Source organism: Rattus rattus, chromosome 8 (assembly GCF_011064425.1).
Source record: "Rattus rattus isolate New Zealand chromosome 8, Rrattus_CSIRO_v1, whole genome shotgun sequence".
In the NCBI taxonomy this organism is placed as follows: domain Eukaryota; kingdom Metazoa; phylum Chordata; class Mammalia; order Rodentia; family Muridae; genus Rattus; species Rattus rattus.
This window is the reverse complement of record NC_046161.1, coordinates 97325198-97341175: the sequence shown is the minus strand read 5'-3', so window position 1 is coordinate 97341175 and position 15978 is coordinate 97325198. Positions and strand designations below refer to the sequence as shown.

The 15978-nt window shown below is 43.9% G+C and overlaps 1 protein-coding gene across 1 annotated transcript in view; it reads left to right on the top strand.

Moving 5' to 3' along the window:
* The window catches only part of LOC116906918 (collagen alpha-4(VI) chain-like), a 95331-nt gene that overhangs the window by 44520 nt on the left and 34833 nt on the right, over window positions 1-15978 (top strand). Inside the window, exons 18-22 of the mRNA XM_032909842.1 lie at window positions 7115-7168; window positions 7285-7320; window positions 9918-9980; window positions 13237-13299; window positions 14968-15030. Of these exons, the coding sequence (XP_032765733.1) occupies window positions 7115-7168; window positions 7285-7320; window positions 9918-9980; window positions 13237-13299; window positions 14968-15030 (279 nt within the window). The remainder of the gene's footprint in view (window positions 1-7114; window positions 7169-7284; window positions 7321-9917; window positions 9981-13236; window positions 13300-14967; window positions 15031-15978) is intronic.

Here is a 15978-nt window from a genome sequence, read left to right as displayed (position 1 = left end):
CAGTGTGGCAGCCACCACTGTACCACAGCTGTAGTGAGAGCCTCAGGGCCACAGCTTCCGAAGGTCTCCAGCCTTGACTTTAACCTGTTAACCTTGACTCCGTTCTTGTGTGTGGAACAGAAATTGTAACTGTGTCAGATTATGCCAAGTCTGATTGAATTTTGTGTTTCTTGTGGTTTCTCCTCCTGTGCTGGGCTCAAAGAAGGGTGCTAATGACTATCCTTTGAATAGACTTAGATGATAGTAAATTACTCCTTTACATAAACCGTGCTTGCTGAGATTAGAGTCTGCCTGCGATTAGAAGGCAGGCCTCTAGGGGGCAGTCTTTCCTTGCTATTATTTCTGAGAGGCCTTGGGATCAGTGTCACAGTTAAGTCTGGAAAATTCCTCCATGAAATAGTGTTTTCAACAAAGCAGAGAAATTGTATTACATACCTAGTGTGGGAAAGAGTGGAGAACCGATTGTGCAGGTCAGGAGTGTAAAAGCAATCTCAGAGAGGGGGGGAGAGGGAGAGAGAGAGGGAGAGGGAGGGAGGAGGGGGAGGAAGGAGGGGGAGGGGGAAAGAGGGAGAGAGAGGGAGAGGGAGGGGGTAGAGGAAGAGAGGGAGAGAGACAGAAAGGCAGACACACATGCATTCACAGAGACAGAGAGAGACAGAGAGACAGAAATTTCCATGCATGTGGGGGCCAGGGGGTTGACACTGAGTATCTTCCTTAAAGCTGATCATGGGACAATAGAAAGTCTTAGCTCCAATTATTATCATTGCAGATATTTTAGAAATAATTGAAAATTAGACTGGGGATGTGGCTCAGCTGGTAGAGTGCCTGGCTAGCAGTGCACAACCCCAGTACAAACTGGGCATGGTGTACACGTCTGTAAGCCCAGCCCTTTGGAGGCAATAGGCAGGAGGACTGGAAGCTGAAGCCCATCCTCGGCTCCATGGTGAGTTCTAGGCCACACAGGCTGTGTGTATAAGATCTCATCTCAAAAACAGTAAGGCCAAAGGGGTCAGCGTCCAATAATCAAAGATGGCTCTTAGACGCGCTTACTGTCCCATGGTGCAGTAGTGTGGGGCAGTGAAACATATCAAGGAGAACCATTTATTTCTGTTGGTGCTTTGATACAGTTTTACTATGTAGCCCAGGCTAGCCTCCAACTCATCACCTACCCTTCTTGCCCTGGCCTTCTAAGTTCTGGAATTACAGGCACGAGCCGCCATGTTTGATTTTCTACACATTTTCCATCCCCCTCCTTCTTCCCTTCTTTCCTCTCCCCCACACCCTTTTCTTTCTGCTGGGAATTAAAACTGGGACCTCTTGATGTCAGGCAAGTACTCTACCAGTAAGCAAGGTCATCAGCCAGACTCACTGTTTCTCCACATGGAAAACATCCCTGCAACAGTAGTAAGTGGAAAAAACCCAGGTTTACAGGAGCGCATTCAACCTGAGACCAAATTTGTATGGGGAGAAAAAACCCTTTCTACAATGCAGAATGTATGTGTTGCTTCCTTTCCCTTTGCATTCTGAGTTCCTGACATGGCCCGTGAAGAATTCACAGCGCCTTTTGTTTGGAAAAATTCTAGATCTACAGGAAAAAAAATATAGTTGTAGGAACGAAGTGTGACCATCACCATATCTGCTTTCTATCCATGTGTGTGAGTGTGTACTCTTGCGTGAGCATGTGTGTGAGCATGCGTGTGAGCATGCGTGTGAGCATATGTGTGAGCATGTGTGTGAGCATGTGTGTGAGCATGTGTATTCTTGAGCCATCTGAAGATTAATTAAGGGCATTATAATGCATTACCAGACATACCCAACAGGCATAGTTTAAGAAAAAAGAAAACCACTCTATATCACACTAAAGAAACATAGCATTTATTTATATAAATTTTATATTTATATTTATTTATATAATATTGCTTTTAAAAAATTTTGAAAAGTTGAAATAGAATTACATCACTTTCTCCATCCCTTCCTTCCCTCCAGCCTCTCCCAGTTATCCTCCCTCACAACTCTCCCACCTTCCTCCCACTCTCACGGGTCTTTAGTTGTTACAATACATGTACACGTATGTGTCTGCACAAATACACACGCACAACCTGCTGAGTCGTTTCTGTTGCTTGTGCTGCATATAAATAATATTAGTCTCTAACACCCAGTCCATGCTCACAGTTTCCTGCTTTTCCCATGTCTTAGTCTGGGCTACTGTAACAGAATACAGTTGACAGGTTGTATGACCCAACAGTTAGTTTTCACAGCTCCGAAGTCTTGGAAGACTTGGTGTGTGACGAGGGCTCAGTTCTGGCTTCATGCATTGCCTTCCTGGCTGTCACCTCATAGAGAGATGGCTGGGGCACATCACACCAATGCCCTCCTCATGACCCAGATCGCTTCGCAGAGGCTGTACGCCTGATCCCTGCACACCGGGCATTACATTTCAACATGTCCATTTTAGGGAGAGCACACTGATGGCAGGCTTTCATAGTGCCGGCAGGTCCTGTGCAGACCGCTGGGGAGAATGGCCATCGGTAGTGGTATAGCACTGACCCCTGAATTCTGCAATATCAGCTTGCCAATAAGATGTGTTCACTGGTGCAAGACAGACACGAAGGCGATATTAGAACGGCCACTCTGTCACTCCTGAAATGTTCTGTATGACCCTTGGTTGTTGCCGTCGTCAGAACATCTTGCCTCTTTAGTTTTTCTTAGAGCAGGTCCTCCATTGTTTGTTTGTTTATATGACATTGACATTTCTGACCAATTCTTTTGCTGATCATCCCCCCCATTCCATAGCACTTGCCTGATTCTTTCTCCATAGGTAGAAATGGGCTAATCCCTTTTTTTTTTAAACAGATGATTTAGTAATTCTGTTTGGGAGTTTGGCTTGTTTTCGGGGATATTAGATTTGACCCCTTTACTGAACCTTGCTCAGCAGCTCTCTTTACTATGACTATATTTTCTCTTCTTTCTAATGAATAAGTAATCTGAGGAATGACACTTCTTCAGGACTGTAGGTTTTCTGTTTTCCAGCAGTCTTTTACCCAGTGGCTCCAGCATCTGTCCCAGTAATTACTTCACGATTGCTGGCGGCAAAATGCTGTCTGTTGTGGAGGCGAGAAGACAATAAATTTTCTAGGAAAGGATCTTTATTATATACAGATCTATTATGAGAGGCTTCATCTATAGCCTTCTCCCACATCTATATCCACTTTTCTGATATATGATAGCAATTACACCCCAGAGGAAGTCAGGAAGATCCCAGGGGCTTGTTAAAAAGGTTTTTGTGTGTAGCATATGGCATGCGTTCATGTGTGTATGCGTGTGTGTGTGTGTGAGAGAGAGAGAGAGAGAGAGAGACAGAGAGACAGAGAGACAGATAGAGAGAGACAGAGAGACAGAGAGACAGAGAGAGACAGAGACAGAAACAGAGACAGAGAGAGACAGAGAAAGATAGAGAGACAGAGACAGAGAGACAAAGAGACAAAGAGATAGAGATAGAGAGACAGAGAAAGAGCACATGCATGTGCCATGGTACACATGTGGAAATCCGTGTACACCTTGTGGGAGTTGGTTCTTTCCATTCACCATGTGTATTCTGGGAACTGAACTCAGGTTGTCAGTGCCCTTAGCTGCTGAGCCATTTTGCCAGCAGTCCACCTTAGGTTTTGGGACAGGATCTCTTCTGTGGCCCTAGAGCTCACGGACTTAGCTAAGCTGACTGGAGTGATCTCTGGAGATCCATTTGTCTCTGTCTCCACACACTGAGCTTCTGCCTTTATGTGGGTTCTGGACTCCTGACTTCAGGTCCTCATGCTTGGCTCACAAGTGTCCTCAGTCCCTGATTGTCACCACTATAAAGGCGGTGGGGCCTGGGAGAGTGGAGCCTAAAAATGAGGTAGACAAAAGTCTCAGGCAATACCATCTTTATTTAGAGCATCAGACAATTTATACTCTGAGAGTTAAGCGGAGTCATATGAGCAAAGTTCACAAGTTCAAGCTGTATATGTCCACAAGGGCAGGTCTTGCCTGGAAAGAGTGTCCGAGTAACAGTGGTAACATAATTGGTATTCTGAAGCAAACCCACCTCTATTTACTATACCTGGAGGGATGGCAAAAATGTATTCCAAGAACAAATCGGTGTTTAGAGTAGCAGAGGTCACAGGAATCGCCTCACTTTCTTAGAGCTATCTCACAACATTCAGAATTCTCCTCACACAGCTCCATTCTCCGACTGTGTTCTGACATCTAGTATAATATTTTTTTTCCTTTCAAAACTGAGGGATAGTCATTTTTCCTTATTTGGGATAAAATTATTCTTTCATACAATTAAGCATACTTTAAAAGAGCAGCACCACACTACATACTGCTTTCTATTTTATAAAACAAAACAAACAAATAAAAAACAACAACAAAACCCCTTTGACTGTTTCATACTTGTATGTATTGTATCTTGACTTGACCATGTCCACTCCCAACTCTCCAAAACCTTCCCATCATGTTCCCTTCCCACTTTTCATTTTTTATTTTTTTGAAACTCACTGAGACTAGCCAGTGGAATGTTGACTGGTTTTGCTGGCTTGATCTTGTGTGGGTAAGCATATTTGCAGCGAGGTCGTGAGTGCAAAGCCACCTCATATTAATAATAACAACATTATCTTGAGGAGATATAATGATCTGGGTATGGTGGCTCACACCTGTAATCTTAACACATGGGAGACTGAGGCAGGGGGATTGTGAGATCCCTGTTAGTCTGGGCTTGCATAAGTCTTTGTCTCCAAAGATAAAAACAAAACCCAGGTGTGACAGCACATGCCAGCAATCCAATATGTGGTTGGCAGGAAGATGTAGAGTTCAAGGCCCCCCTTAGCTACATAGTGAGTTTAAAGTCAGCTTGAGCTACAGTAGAATCCGAGAGAGAGAGAGAGGGAGAGGGAGGGCGGGGAGAGGGGAGAGAGAGAGAGAGAGAGAGAGAGAGAGAGAGAGAGAGAGAGAGAGAGAATATTATCATAGATACAAGCTTTCTTGAACCCACCGCATAATCTAAACAAAACCATCAATAGGGGTTCTACTAATACATATCCTGCCTGTCCTGTGCAGCTCGGTCTTGGATTTTTCACACTTTCTTGGTGTTTAGATAAGTATTTTAAAATCATTGCATTGTATTTTGATAAATGTTTGTACCACGTTTGACTTTCAATCCACTAGCATTGTGGGCTAAATTGTTTGAGAATTTACTCCTTCCTAAGTAACAGTAACAAGATGCGGTTTTTGCTTCAGTGTTACACTTGCTTTCCTCCTTCTTCCCTCTGAAGTAGCAGGCGACTTCACTGAGTGATTATCCATGGTGTTCTGGCTGGGGATTGTAAGCATATGGCTTTTGCAACCTACTTTTAGTGAGGGTTCAACCTCTCCTCTAGCCCACCACCCAGCAGAGGTAGTAGAAGAGAAAAGTTATTAGGATGTGGGGAAAGTGGACCTGTTCAGCAATAGTTCTTTGGGGGCGAGCTTGATCCTCTTTCTCAGCAGTTCAGTCCCATAGCAAACGCCAAATAGGACTGAGCAGCTGCAGAGCAGTTCTCTGGGCAGGCGGACACCAGGCACGAACCAGCGATCCTGAAGAAACCACCAGGCTCTCCAAATGGCCTAGGGCGAAGCCACTGAAGCTGCAAGCTGCTGCAGGAACCTCAGGAGCAGTTCCTGGGCGAATTTCTCTCAATGGCGGCATTATCACAAGTTGGGCTCAACAACGCTATGTAAGGCAGATCAGTACATGTGTGTCCTTAGTGAGAGTAAGGAGGCGGAGCAAACCGAACCAATGCTTAGTGCTCATCTCCGACTGTCTGTGGGGTCATATTGTTTTCCTTCATCAAGAGTCCTTTCACGTGCTTGCTATATCAAAACATCCTTTCACCCATGTCTGCCTCAGGAAAACAGTCTTTCATGTGTTTGCTTTAGCAAGACCTCCTTTCACCTGTGTGCCCCAGCAAAACATCATTTGCCATAACTAACTTTCCAAACAACTAAAAGTTTCCACTTCAGGGCATTCTATGGCTTCCATTTCTCTGAATTTCTGCCCACTTCCCAGCTTCTGACTCCACAGAGGTGACTGCAGAGTGCCTTCTCATGGTGGCTGTGATATCTTTCTTCCTGTCACCACCTATATATACACTTTGTGTTGGTCCCTCCATGCTCAGAGAGACACAACTTCCTACCTTCTCCTCTACCTGCCACTCAGGACCCTGCGTGGCACCTGTGTGGAGGAAAATGCCAGTATGTTTAGACACTAGGCATGGCTTGTTGAAGAACATATTTGACTGCTGTCACATCCTGATGAGCTTTGTGCTATTACCAAAGGGACACTCAGCAGGGAACAATAATCTATTGCTATTTAGAAACATGAAAATTGATGCCATTTACTTCTTTATGCATGCGTGCATGTGTGTATATGTGAGAGTATGTGCATGTGTGCATGAGTGTGTATTTGTGTCTGTATGCATGCTACTGAGTATGTGCATGTGTGTGTACATGTGTGCATGCTCATAACTGCGCATATGTCTGTATGTACACATGTGCATGCTCATGCATGCGTGTGTGAGAGAGTGTGTGTGTGTGTGTGTGTGTGTGTGTGTGTGTGTGTGTGTGTAGGTCGGAAGTCCGAGTTGGGTGTCTTCCTCAATTGTTCTTGCTACCTGATTTTTTGAGATGGTCTCTTACTATTCACAGTTTCGGCTAAGCCATCCAGCCAGTGAGCTCCTTTACCCACCAGTGCTGGGATTACAGGCACACACCTCTTGTGCTCTGCCTTTATGGGGGCTCTGGGGGTCCAAACTCAGTTTCTCATCCTCACACAGTACTCACTTAACCCACTGAGCTGGAGACTGGTGCTCGAGCAGTGCTAATAGACATTCTATCTCTGCACATCCCAATATGACAGCCACCAGCCCTACCCGCTTGTTGAACCCTTGGGATGTAGCCAGGCTGACCATTCATTTCATTTAATTTTAGATAAGTTGAATCATCACATACTGCCAGCAGCTTTGGCATTGGACAGCTCAAACCTAGGGAATAAAACCAGGAATGTGTGGTATTTAAACAGATCTTTCTTTTATTCCAGGGAAGTTCTGGTTTTCACGGACTTCTGGGGGAAACTGGCAGTGTGGGACCTTGGGTAAGTGTAACACTACTTCCCTTTTGCTGAAGAGGGAGCTGGCCTTCCATAAGGAGGGGGCTTGGTGCCGCAGGCTTGACTTGTTTTCTGAGATCTTTCCTTTTTTGTGCTCTTAGGGGTCACTTGGAAGACGTGGCTTGCCAGGGTTGAAGGTCAGTATTTCTGGAGAGTTCTCTTCGTTCCATGAGTAAGGCTACCTTCATAGTTCTCACTATGAAAGGTCAAGGGGGAGTGCTGACTGGCTGTCAAGAGGGCATGGGGGATGGATGGGAAGTTAACTGTGGAAGAAAGGAATGTTCAGAATACTCCCATGCCCCACTATATTTCATTTCAATTTAAAATAAATAAAATAAAATGACATTTCTGATTGAAGGCCAGGGCTTCCTATTTGTGCTTGGGGAAGTGCACGCTGTGGAGATGAAGGCAAAAAGGCTGAGTCCATGGCGTCTCCAGAGGAAGCCGGTCTGCTTTCAGAGTGGGCTGGGGACGATCCCGGGAGGAATCTTGTTTTACTAAGCTGCTATCTGGCTCCCAGATGGTGCACCACACGCTTGTCTATATCTTATGGAAATCTTCCCATAATCCTGTTCCACGTAGTCAGGAGAATGGTCTACAATAGTCATGCTTGTGGTTTGAAATGAACACCTTCTAAGTACATAGCAGGGCAAAGCAAAGAATAAACAGCAGAAGACGCACAGATGGCAGACCATCATCAGATTGGGTGCTCAGAACAGCCGATAGAAATCAACTGGGGAAGCCCCTTTCAGGACCCCGCTAGATCTCCAGGTAGAGCTGAGTGTCCCCTCAGGAGAGGTGTCCACTGAACAAATAGCAGCATATAGGGATGATGTTGTCATGTCTAGCCTTCACAGCATCCGGCAGACACTGACAGGGGAAGCTGAGGAGGTAACCTAGGGTTCCTCAACAAGCTTCCCTCTTCATGGATGAGCTTCCCATCGCTGAGCCTTGGACTCCCCAGTTCTCTCCTGCAGACAGTTTTGTATCATGGGATAAACAATGGTAACCTCTCTAAGATACAATGTTTTACTCTTGGGGTGTGTTGCTCTTCTCTTCCCTCCTCACAGAGTTGGGAGTGCACAGCCCATCCTCAGACAAGGGGGCCTTAGAGGACACCTTCAGACAAACATGCTGAGGTCTGAAATGGGAGCATGGGCTTCTCTAAGAGTTCAAACAGTGCACGTTAGTTTGCCAATGTAAGGAATGTTACAGTCTTCTCATCCTGGCAAGGATGATAACTTTAAAGCTTATCTGAGCTTTTACAGAGTGAGTTCAAGGCCAGCCTGGGCAACATAGTGTGACACTGTTTCAAAATGAAAAATAAAACAGCGCCTGGGTATAGCTTTGCCTTACGTCTCCGGCCCAGCAGGCCAGCTTGGTAAAGGGAAGGAAATTGCCGGAGATGCCACAGCTGACTGATTCAAATCTAATGTCTTCATCAACAACTAGGATGCTCTTTGAAGATTCTGTATAAATTCAGCTTAATTCCGGTAGGCTCCTCTGGAACTCAGCTCTGCAGTGTTCTGCTCACGTATTTTAGAGGTGGGCGACCAGCTTAGTTCAGTGTTCAGTGTGCTATTGACTCCTTACAGTAGAGATGAAGATTTTGCTTTCTTACCCATCTACCAGCTGGGTCTATCCTTCTGCTCCCTGCCACATCCTGGTCATGCATTTATTTTGTTCACTCTTGGCTAAATTAACTGAGCATCCACAGCTTTCTAATTTCATTTTCTGTGATAGAATCTCCCATTTTCCTATTTGCTCTATGTTCTCTGAGCCTGTTAACTACACAGCTCCCTAATAGAAGCGATAGGCCCCCAGTATAGTAGGTCATTCGAGGATTACTTTTCTTTTACTCATTCCTCCTCATTCCTCCATCTCGTTACCAAAACCCAAGCTTTCACCCTTTTGGCTTCTGTACTGTTCCATGGAGACAGATTTTGTAGTAGAGCCCTTTCATCCTGGAGCAGGAGTGAACTTGTGCGAGCTATAGGGTGAAATTGGACATGTCCCCTCTTCATAGATTATAATCATGATGAGCCCTTAAAATGGCTTGCTTGTGCTCCTATTCAAGTTTCCAATCAATAGTTCCTCCACCGTAGATGAATTGATTAAAAAAATTGGCGCATAAACAGAATGCAGTTCAGCTCTAAAGAAAAATAAAATCACAAAATTTGTAGAAAAATGGGGTGGGGGACTTAGAATGTATACTATTGAGTGAGGTCACATAGTCTCAGAAAGAAAAACCCTGGGTATTCTCCCTAGTATGTGAGTCCTGTGCATCTGCACACAAAGTATAACACATGGAAATGCACATAATTCTATTCATATGCAAACCAATGCACATAATGTTACAGTATAACATGTAGAAAGGAGAATAAGACAGCAGGGGGCAGTGTGAGGTGTAAGGGTCACCCATCCAGGAATTCAAGAACAGCTTGGCCATCAGAGCAGGACCACATCAAATGACTGCCACACGTGACCACCGTTCTGTTTTCCTGTGAAGGATAAAGGTCCTTGACACTAGAGAGATGTCTTAGAGTGTCTATTGCTATGATAAATGCCACAACCAAATTAACACAGGGAGGAAAAGCTTTACTTTGGCTTACGGTTTCACATAACACAGTCCAACACTGAGGGAAGTCAGGGCAGGAACCTCTACTGGGTCTGGGAGCTCACTACAGGTTCTTTGTTTGTTTGTTTGTTTGTTTGTTTGTTTTCATTTCTGCAGGGTGTGCCCGGAGAGACTGGTGAGCTGGGCTACCAAGGAGAGCCTGGGTATCCAGGTCCACAGGTTGTATCGAGAACTGTTTTTTTTTTTTTTTTTTTTAATTTTTTTATTATTTATTTCTTTACTTGCATTTCAAAGGTTATTCCCCTTCCCGGTTTCCTGTCCATAAGGCCCCATTCTCTCCCTTCCCCCTCCTCCATACGGGTATTCCTCCTCTACATCCCCCTTATTGCCCTCCTCCATATTCCCCTGCACTGGGGGTTCAACCTTGGCAAGACCAAGGGCTTTCCCTTCCAATGGTGTCCCAACAAGGCTATTCTCTGCTACATATGCAGTTGGAGCCCTGGGTCAGTCCACGTATAGTCTTTCGGTAGTGGTTTAGTCCCTGGAAGCTCTGGTTGGTTGGCATTGTTGTTCTTATGGGGTTGCAAGCTCCTTCAACTCTTTCAATCCTTCCTCTAATTCCCCCAAAGGGGGTCCTATTCTCAGTTTGGTGGTTTGCTGCTAGCATTGACCTCTGTCTTGGACATGCTCTGGATATGTCTCTCAGGAGAGATCTATATCCAGTCCCTTTCCACATGCAATTTTTAGCTTCATCAATCTCATCTAGTTTTGGTGGCTGTATATATATGGGCCACATGTGGGTCAGGTTCTGAATGGCCATTGCTTGAGTCGCTGCTCTAAACTTTGCTTCCATATCCCCGCCTATGAATATTTTTCCCCTTTCAGGAAGGAAAGGGAGCATCTGCATTTTGGTCATTCTTCTTGAGCTTCCTGTGGTCTGTAGATTACATCTTGGGTAATTTGAGCTTTTTGGCTAATATCCACTTATCGATGAGTGCATACCAAGTGTGTTTTTCCGTGATTGAGTAACCTTACTCAGGATGATATTTTCTAGTTCTTTCCATTTGCCTATGCATTTCATGAAGACATTGTTTTTGATAGCTGTGTAGTACTCCATTGTGTAGATGTACCACATCTTTTGAATCCATTCCTCTGTTGAAGGGCATCTGAGTTCTTTCCAGCTTTTGGCTATTATAAATAAGACTGCTATGAACATAGTGGAGCATGTGTCTTTGTTGTATGTTGGAGCATCTTTTGGGCATATGCCCAAGAGAGGTATGGCTGGGTCCTCAGGTAGTGTAATGTCCAATTTTCTGAGGAACCTCCAGACTGATTTCCAGAGTGGTTGTACCAATTTGCAATCCCACCAACAATAGAGGAGTGTTCCTCTTTCTCCACATCCTAGCCAGCATCTCCTGTCACCTGAGTTTTTTATTTTAGCCATTCTGACTGGTATGAGGTAGAATCTCAGGGTTATTTTGATTTGCATTTCCCTGATGACTAAGGATGTTGAACATTTCTTTAGGTGCTTTTTGACCATTCGACAATCCTCAGCTGAGAATGTTTTGTTTAGCTCTGTACCCCATTTTTTAAATAGGGTTATTTGATTCTCTGGAGTCTAACTTCTTGAGTTCTTTGTATATTTTGGATATTAGCTCTCTATCGGATGTGGGATTGGTAAAGATCTTTTCCCAATCTGTTGGTTGCCATTTTGTCCTGATGACAGGGTCTTTTGCTTTACAAAAGCTTTGCAGTTTTATGAGGTCCCATTTATTGTTTCTTGATCTTAAGAGTATAAACCATTGGTGTTTTGGAGAACTGGGTTTTAATCTAAGGGTATTTGCTTGAAACCTTTTCTCTGTGTGGCAGAAATCTGAATCAGAATGTCATAAAGGAAGCTTCCTGGGTCTTTATGAAAGCAAATTGCATAGCCTCTCTTTTGGGAAGGCCAAACCACAATACCAGTATTGATCAGACTCCTGACTACTAGCCTACGTATTAGCATTAATTCATTTAATCCACAGTTGGGGTATTAAGTGGGCTTATTAGTCCATTTCACAGGGACAAAATGGAGAGGAGGATGAAGAGGGTAAGCAAATTGTCCAAAGTCACACGGCTAGTGAGTGACAGAACCACAATTCAAACTTAAAAGTCAGTGCTCTTAATGAGTGCCTCTGGAGCTGTGATTCCAGTTGTCCCTAAGTAGAATTTAATTCGTTAAAATTGTGTTTTATCAGCAAACTGCTTGCTGGTCTCTGTTATGCACGGGGCTCCCTCTTAATATACCTCAGTGCCTAGACAAGCAAGACAGGGGTCTAACCTCTATGGGTTCAGTCCAGTGAGGATTTGTAAACTCCCAAGTGACAACTTAAATTTCAAAACAGCTCTTTTGGAATCCTCCAAGGAGAGACTAAACCTACCATCGTATGGTCCTTCAAACTCTTCGTCTTATAAAGCAAAGTGTTTCCAAGTTCCCAGCAATGGGACAACTGTAAACTGACAGGAAACTTTACTCACATCAAGCCCTCTCCCCACCATTAAAAATCCAGTGAGTGTCAGTTGATGATTCGAGAAGCTGCTTGCTGATACCAGATGACAAGGGCCCTTGAGAGAAAAAAAAGAGTAATCAAAGTGTAATTAGAGTGTTTTCTTTATGATGAAAAAAAAAAACAGCTTCAGGCGGAGATAACGAGGAAACAATATTGTTTTTCCCATTTTCTCTTTGATCGCTAGTCTATTTTAAATTCAGATCCGCACTACTGTCCTGTCCCTGCTCTGTCCTCTGTAGTCACCGATTTTGCTTTTTAAAAGGCATGAACATCGTGCCAAGAACCACAGGGGAGATAATCAATAGAAACTATCCTCCGTTCTCACCTCCCTACTGGGTTGTGGGGTGATGGTCTATTAAAAAAAAAAAAAAGACTGTCAATACCTCACCAGGGAGGGTAGAAACCAAGATCAATGTTTCTTCCATTAGGAAAGCGTCCCTCAGAAAAACCAGAGAAAAATTAAAGTGTCAAAATCAGTCAAGCAAAATAGACCAGAGGGAAAAATAAGGGTCTCCTATCCCACAGCAACAGAGATCGGAACATTTAAATGAGATCTGGCTATAGAAAAAAGTTCCTTTCTAGTGAGAGGGACACCATAGCTGCTACTCTCGGCCTACTTGGTTGACTTCAAATCAGTTGGGTGACTGAAGCTATGAAATCAGCTCTTTTGAACTTCAGGGCTCAGCAGATCCTTCTGGAAAGGTTGCGTGGAACATAGATGTTGAGGACCTGTGTCCTCCATTGTAGACGGTTGAGGGTGGAATGAATATATACGAGCGCTTCAGAGTGTAGACACCACCTCATTCAGTTGGGTGGGTGGCACAGTGCTGGGTGTGGGCACCTTCGTCCAGGTGACCTTACATTTACATGGGCTATGAAAGGGATGTATAAAAATCGATTGACTTTCAACGTCTCTTTTGGAACAGGGACCCAGAGGAAGGCAAGGACCTCCAGGATCATTTGGTCAAAAAGGGGATCCAGGTGCCCAGGTAGGTTTGTAAGACAAATGACTACAGTATAGAAATGGCCGATTCTTGCCTCGAGGAATCACAGGGGGAATCACTTGTTCTGGGGTTTGTGACTACCTTAGATTTCCAGAACATCTAGTTTGACCAAGTTGGCTTGCTATCAGCCATGAGCCCCCTTCATTCTGGAAACACGGTGAGCAGTAAATTCTGGTTTCGAACCTCACAGACATGTGCCACAGCTCCTGTTTACTCCTAGTGCAAGAACAGTGGGGGTACCACACAGGAGGCAAAGTTTAAATTGCCCAGTCCTCATGAGGATACACGGGCATGCTTGACTGTGGGGATAAGGGCACAGAGGCTCAGGGAGACCCAGTGACTGTTTTGTCAAATGACTTGGGCATTTTCAAACTGTCTCAATTGAATTTCCCAGGGCCTGTTCAACTGTCCATCTAATGTCCGTGGTCAGTGGAAAGGTCAGAGAGACTGAGCCATAGCATCAGGGCGGCTTCCTAAGGTCAGGAGCATTTGCCACAGCGTAAGACACTAGAGCAACAGGACTTGAGTCAGGTCCGTGGTCTCTGTCAGAGACTCAAAGCAGCAGCTTTGAGGACAGAACTATAGCTTAAGGTTTTCCCTGGGTAACAAAAGCTAGCTTGCTGTTTTGAAAGACTTTAAAGCACATTTGTTTGTTTGTTTGTTTACTGAGATCTCACTATATCATCCTAGCTGGCCTGGAGCCCACAGAGATCTGTCTGCCTCTGCCTCCTGAGTGCTGCGATTAAATGTGCATGCCACAGAGCCTGGCTAACCTCTTACTTAAAAAAAATTCTCATTGTGATAGTGTGAGTCTCATTTGAACATGTTTCCAGTTTAGAGCAGATAAGAGCCCAGGCTTTAGTCTTCATGATCCTTTGACCAGGACCTTTCCCAGAGATTATCTAGATAACCCTCCCCTCCTGGCCCCTTTCTCTCAGAGAGTGTATAGATAAGTCCCTTCACCTCTTTCTCAGTGTTCAGTAGATTTGATTCTTGCATAGTAGACTTTGTTCTTCCTTTGTCTCCTCCAGCCTAGAGTTTAACAGTGTCTGCCTTGCATTTTGCATGCTGGAAGATAAAATGAACCGGCTGGAGCATTAAAAGCTCACCTTCCATCTTCATGCCAATTCCCTTGTTCTGCATGAAGATACTAGAAAATGTTCTGTTCCTGTAGATAAGATCACAGAGGCTCCAGGAGATTAAATGACTTGCCACCCAGAAAGTGGTCAGACTGGCTTCTGACTTCTGGCTTCTGATCTTTAGGTGGTATGAACACATTGATAATTCCAGACTGTTTTGATCTTGACTAATAGTGGGATGATATTCCAGTGAAGCCATCAGTAGCTGGGAATGTCATGGAGTAAAAGTTCACTTAACAGATTGACCTACCAACCTTGTACCTTAGCAAATACAGCACTGTAGTTGTTGACCCCTGTAGCTGCATGGTGATGAATCGTTGCTGGTACCTAGTCTCACAAGACAATACTGTAACAAGTATGATTAGCCTATGAAAAGGTCAAAATTTCAAAATTTGAAGTATGGGTCTTACCATATGCTTATGCTTTTTCTTCTATTGTAATGTAAAAAGCAAAACAAAAATCACTAATCAAATGGCTACATGTCTGTAGTAAGAGAGTCATGATATCATTGCAGGGGAATCGTGGGCCTCCAGGGCCAAATGGCTCAAAAGGAACAGATGGTCCCAGAGGACTCAAGGTGAGTGTAAGGGAACACTCTTGGTTATGTTATTCTTGGTTACTCTACGTGTGTTTCTCTTGGTTACTCTATGTGTGTTAATCTTGGTTACTCTATGTGTGTTATTTTTGGTTACTCTACATGTGTAACTCTTGGTTACTCTATGAGTGTTACTCTTGGTTACTCTATGTGTGTTATTCCTGGTTATTCGATGCATGTTACTCTTGGATACTGTGTGTTATTCTTGGTTACTCTACACGTGTTACTCTTGGATACTTAGATGTCTTAGTCTTGGTTACTCTGTGTGTTACTTTTGGTTACTCTATGTGTGTCACTCTTGGTTACTCTGTGTGTTACTCTTGGTTACTCTATGTGTGTTACTCTTGGTTATTCTACCTGTGTTACTCTTGGTTATGTTACTCTCAGTTACTCTATGTATGTCACTCTTGGTTATGACCTTTGGCCTTTCTTAGGCAAATATTTGCCTGCCATGTGATCATTTCCAGCATGTTCCCGATATTGTTGATGAAGTTATGGACCGGTTTTTGGCTTATAGCTAGCTAGATGCATACAAAGAAGGAAATTATAAAAACTAACCTATGGAGAAGTGGCTCACATATCAGGAGGCAAAGGTGTACTGACAGAGAACAAACATTGGTTCACTGTAAATGTGTACTCAGCAGTACAAAGACTGCTAGTGTTTCTATAATTAGATTTATTTAATGCACACACATATAAATACACATAATTTTAAGTCTAGTTTCTATGTCTGAGAGCAGTATTTGTACATGTGCCCCCCCAACTATTTGGTAACATAATGAGTTATGGTTACATCCATTTTCCCTGCAATATTGTGATTTAATTTCTTTTTGCATCTGTATCTAATTCCACTGTGCATTTTTACCCCATTTCCAGAACAAGCCTTAACAAGGCTGGTGAGGGTAACAGGTTTCGAAAAGGCTAACCAAA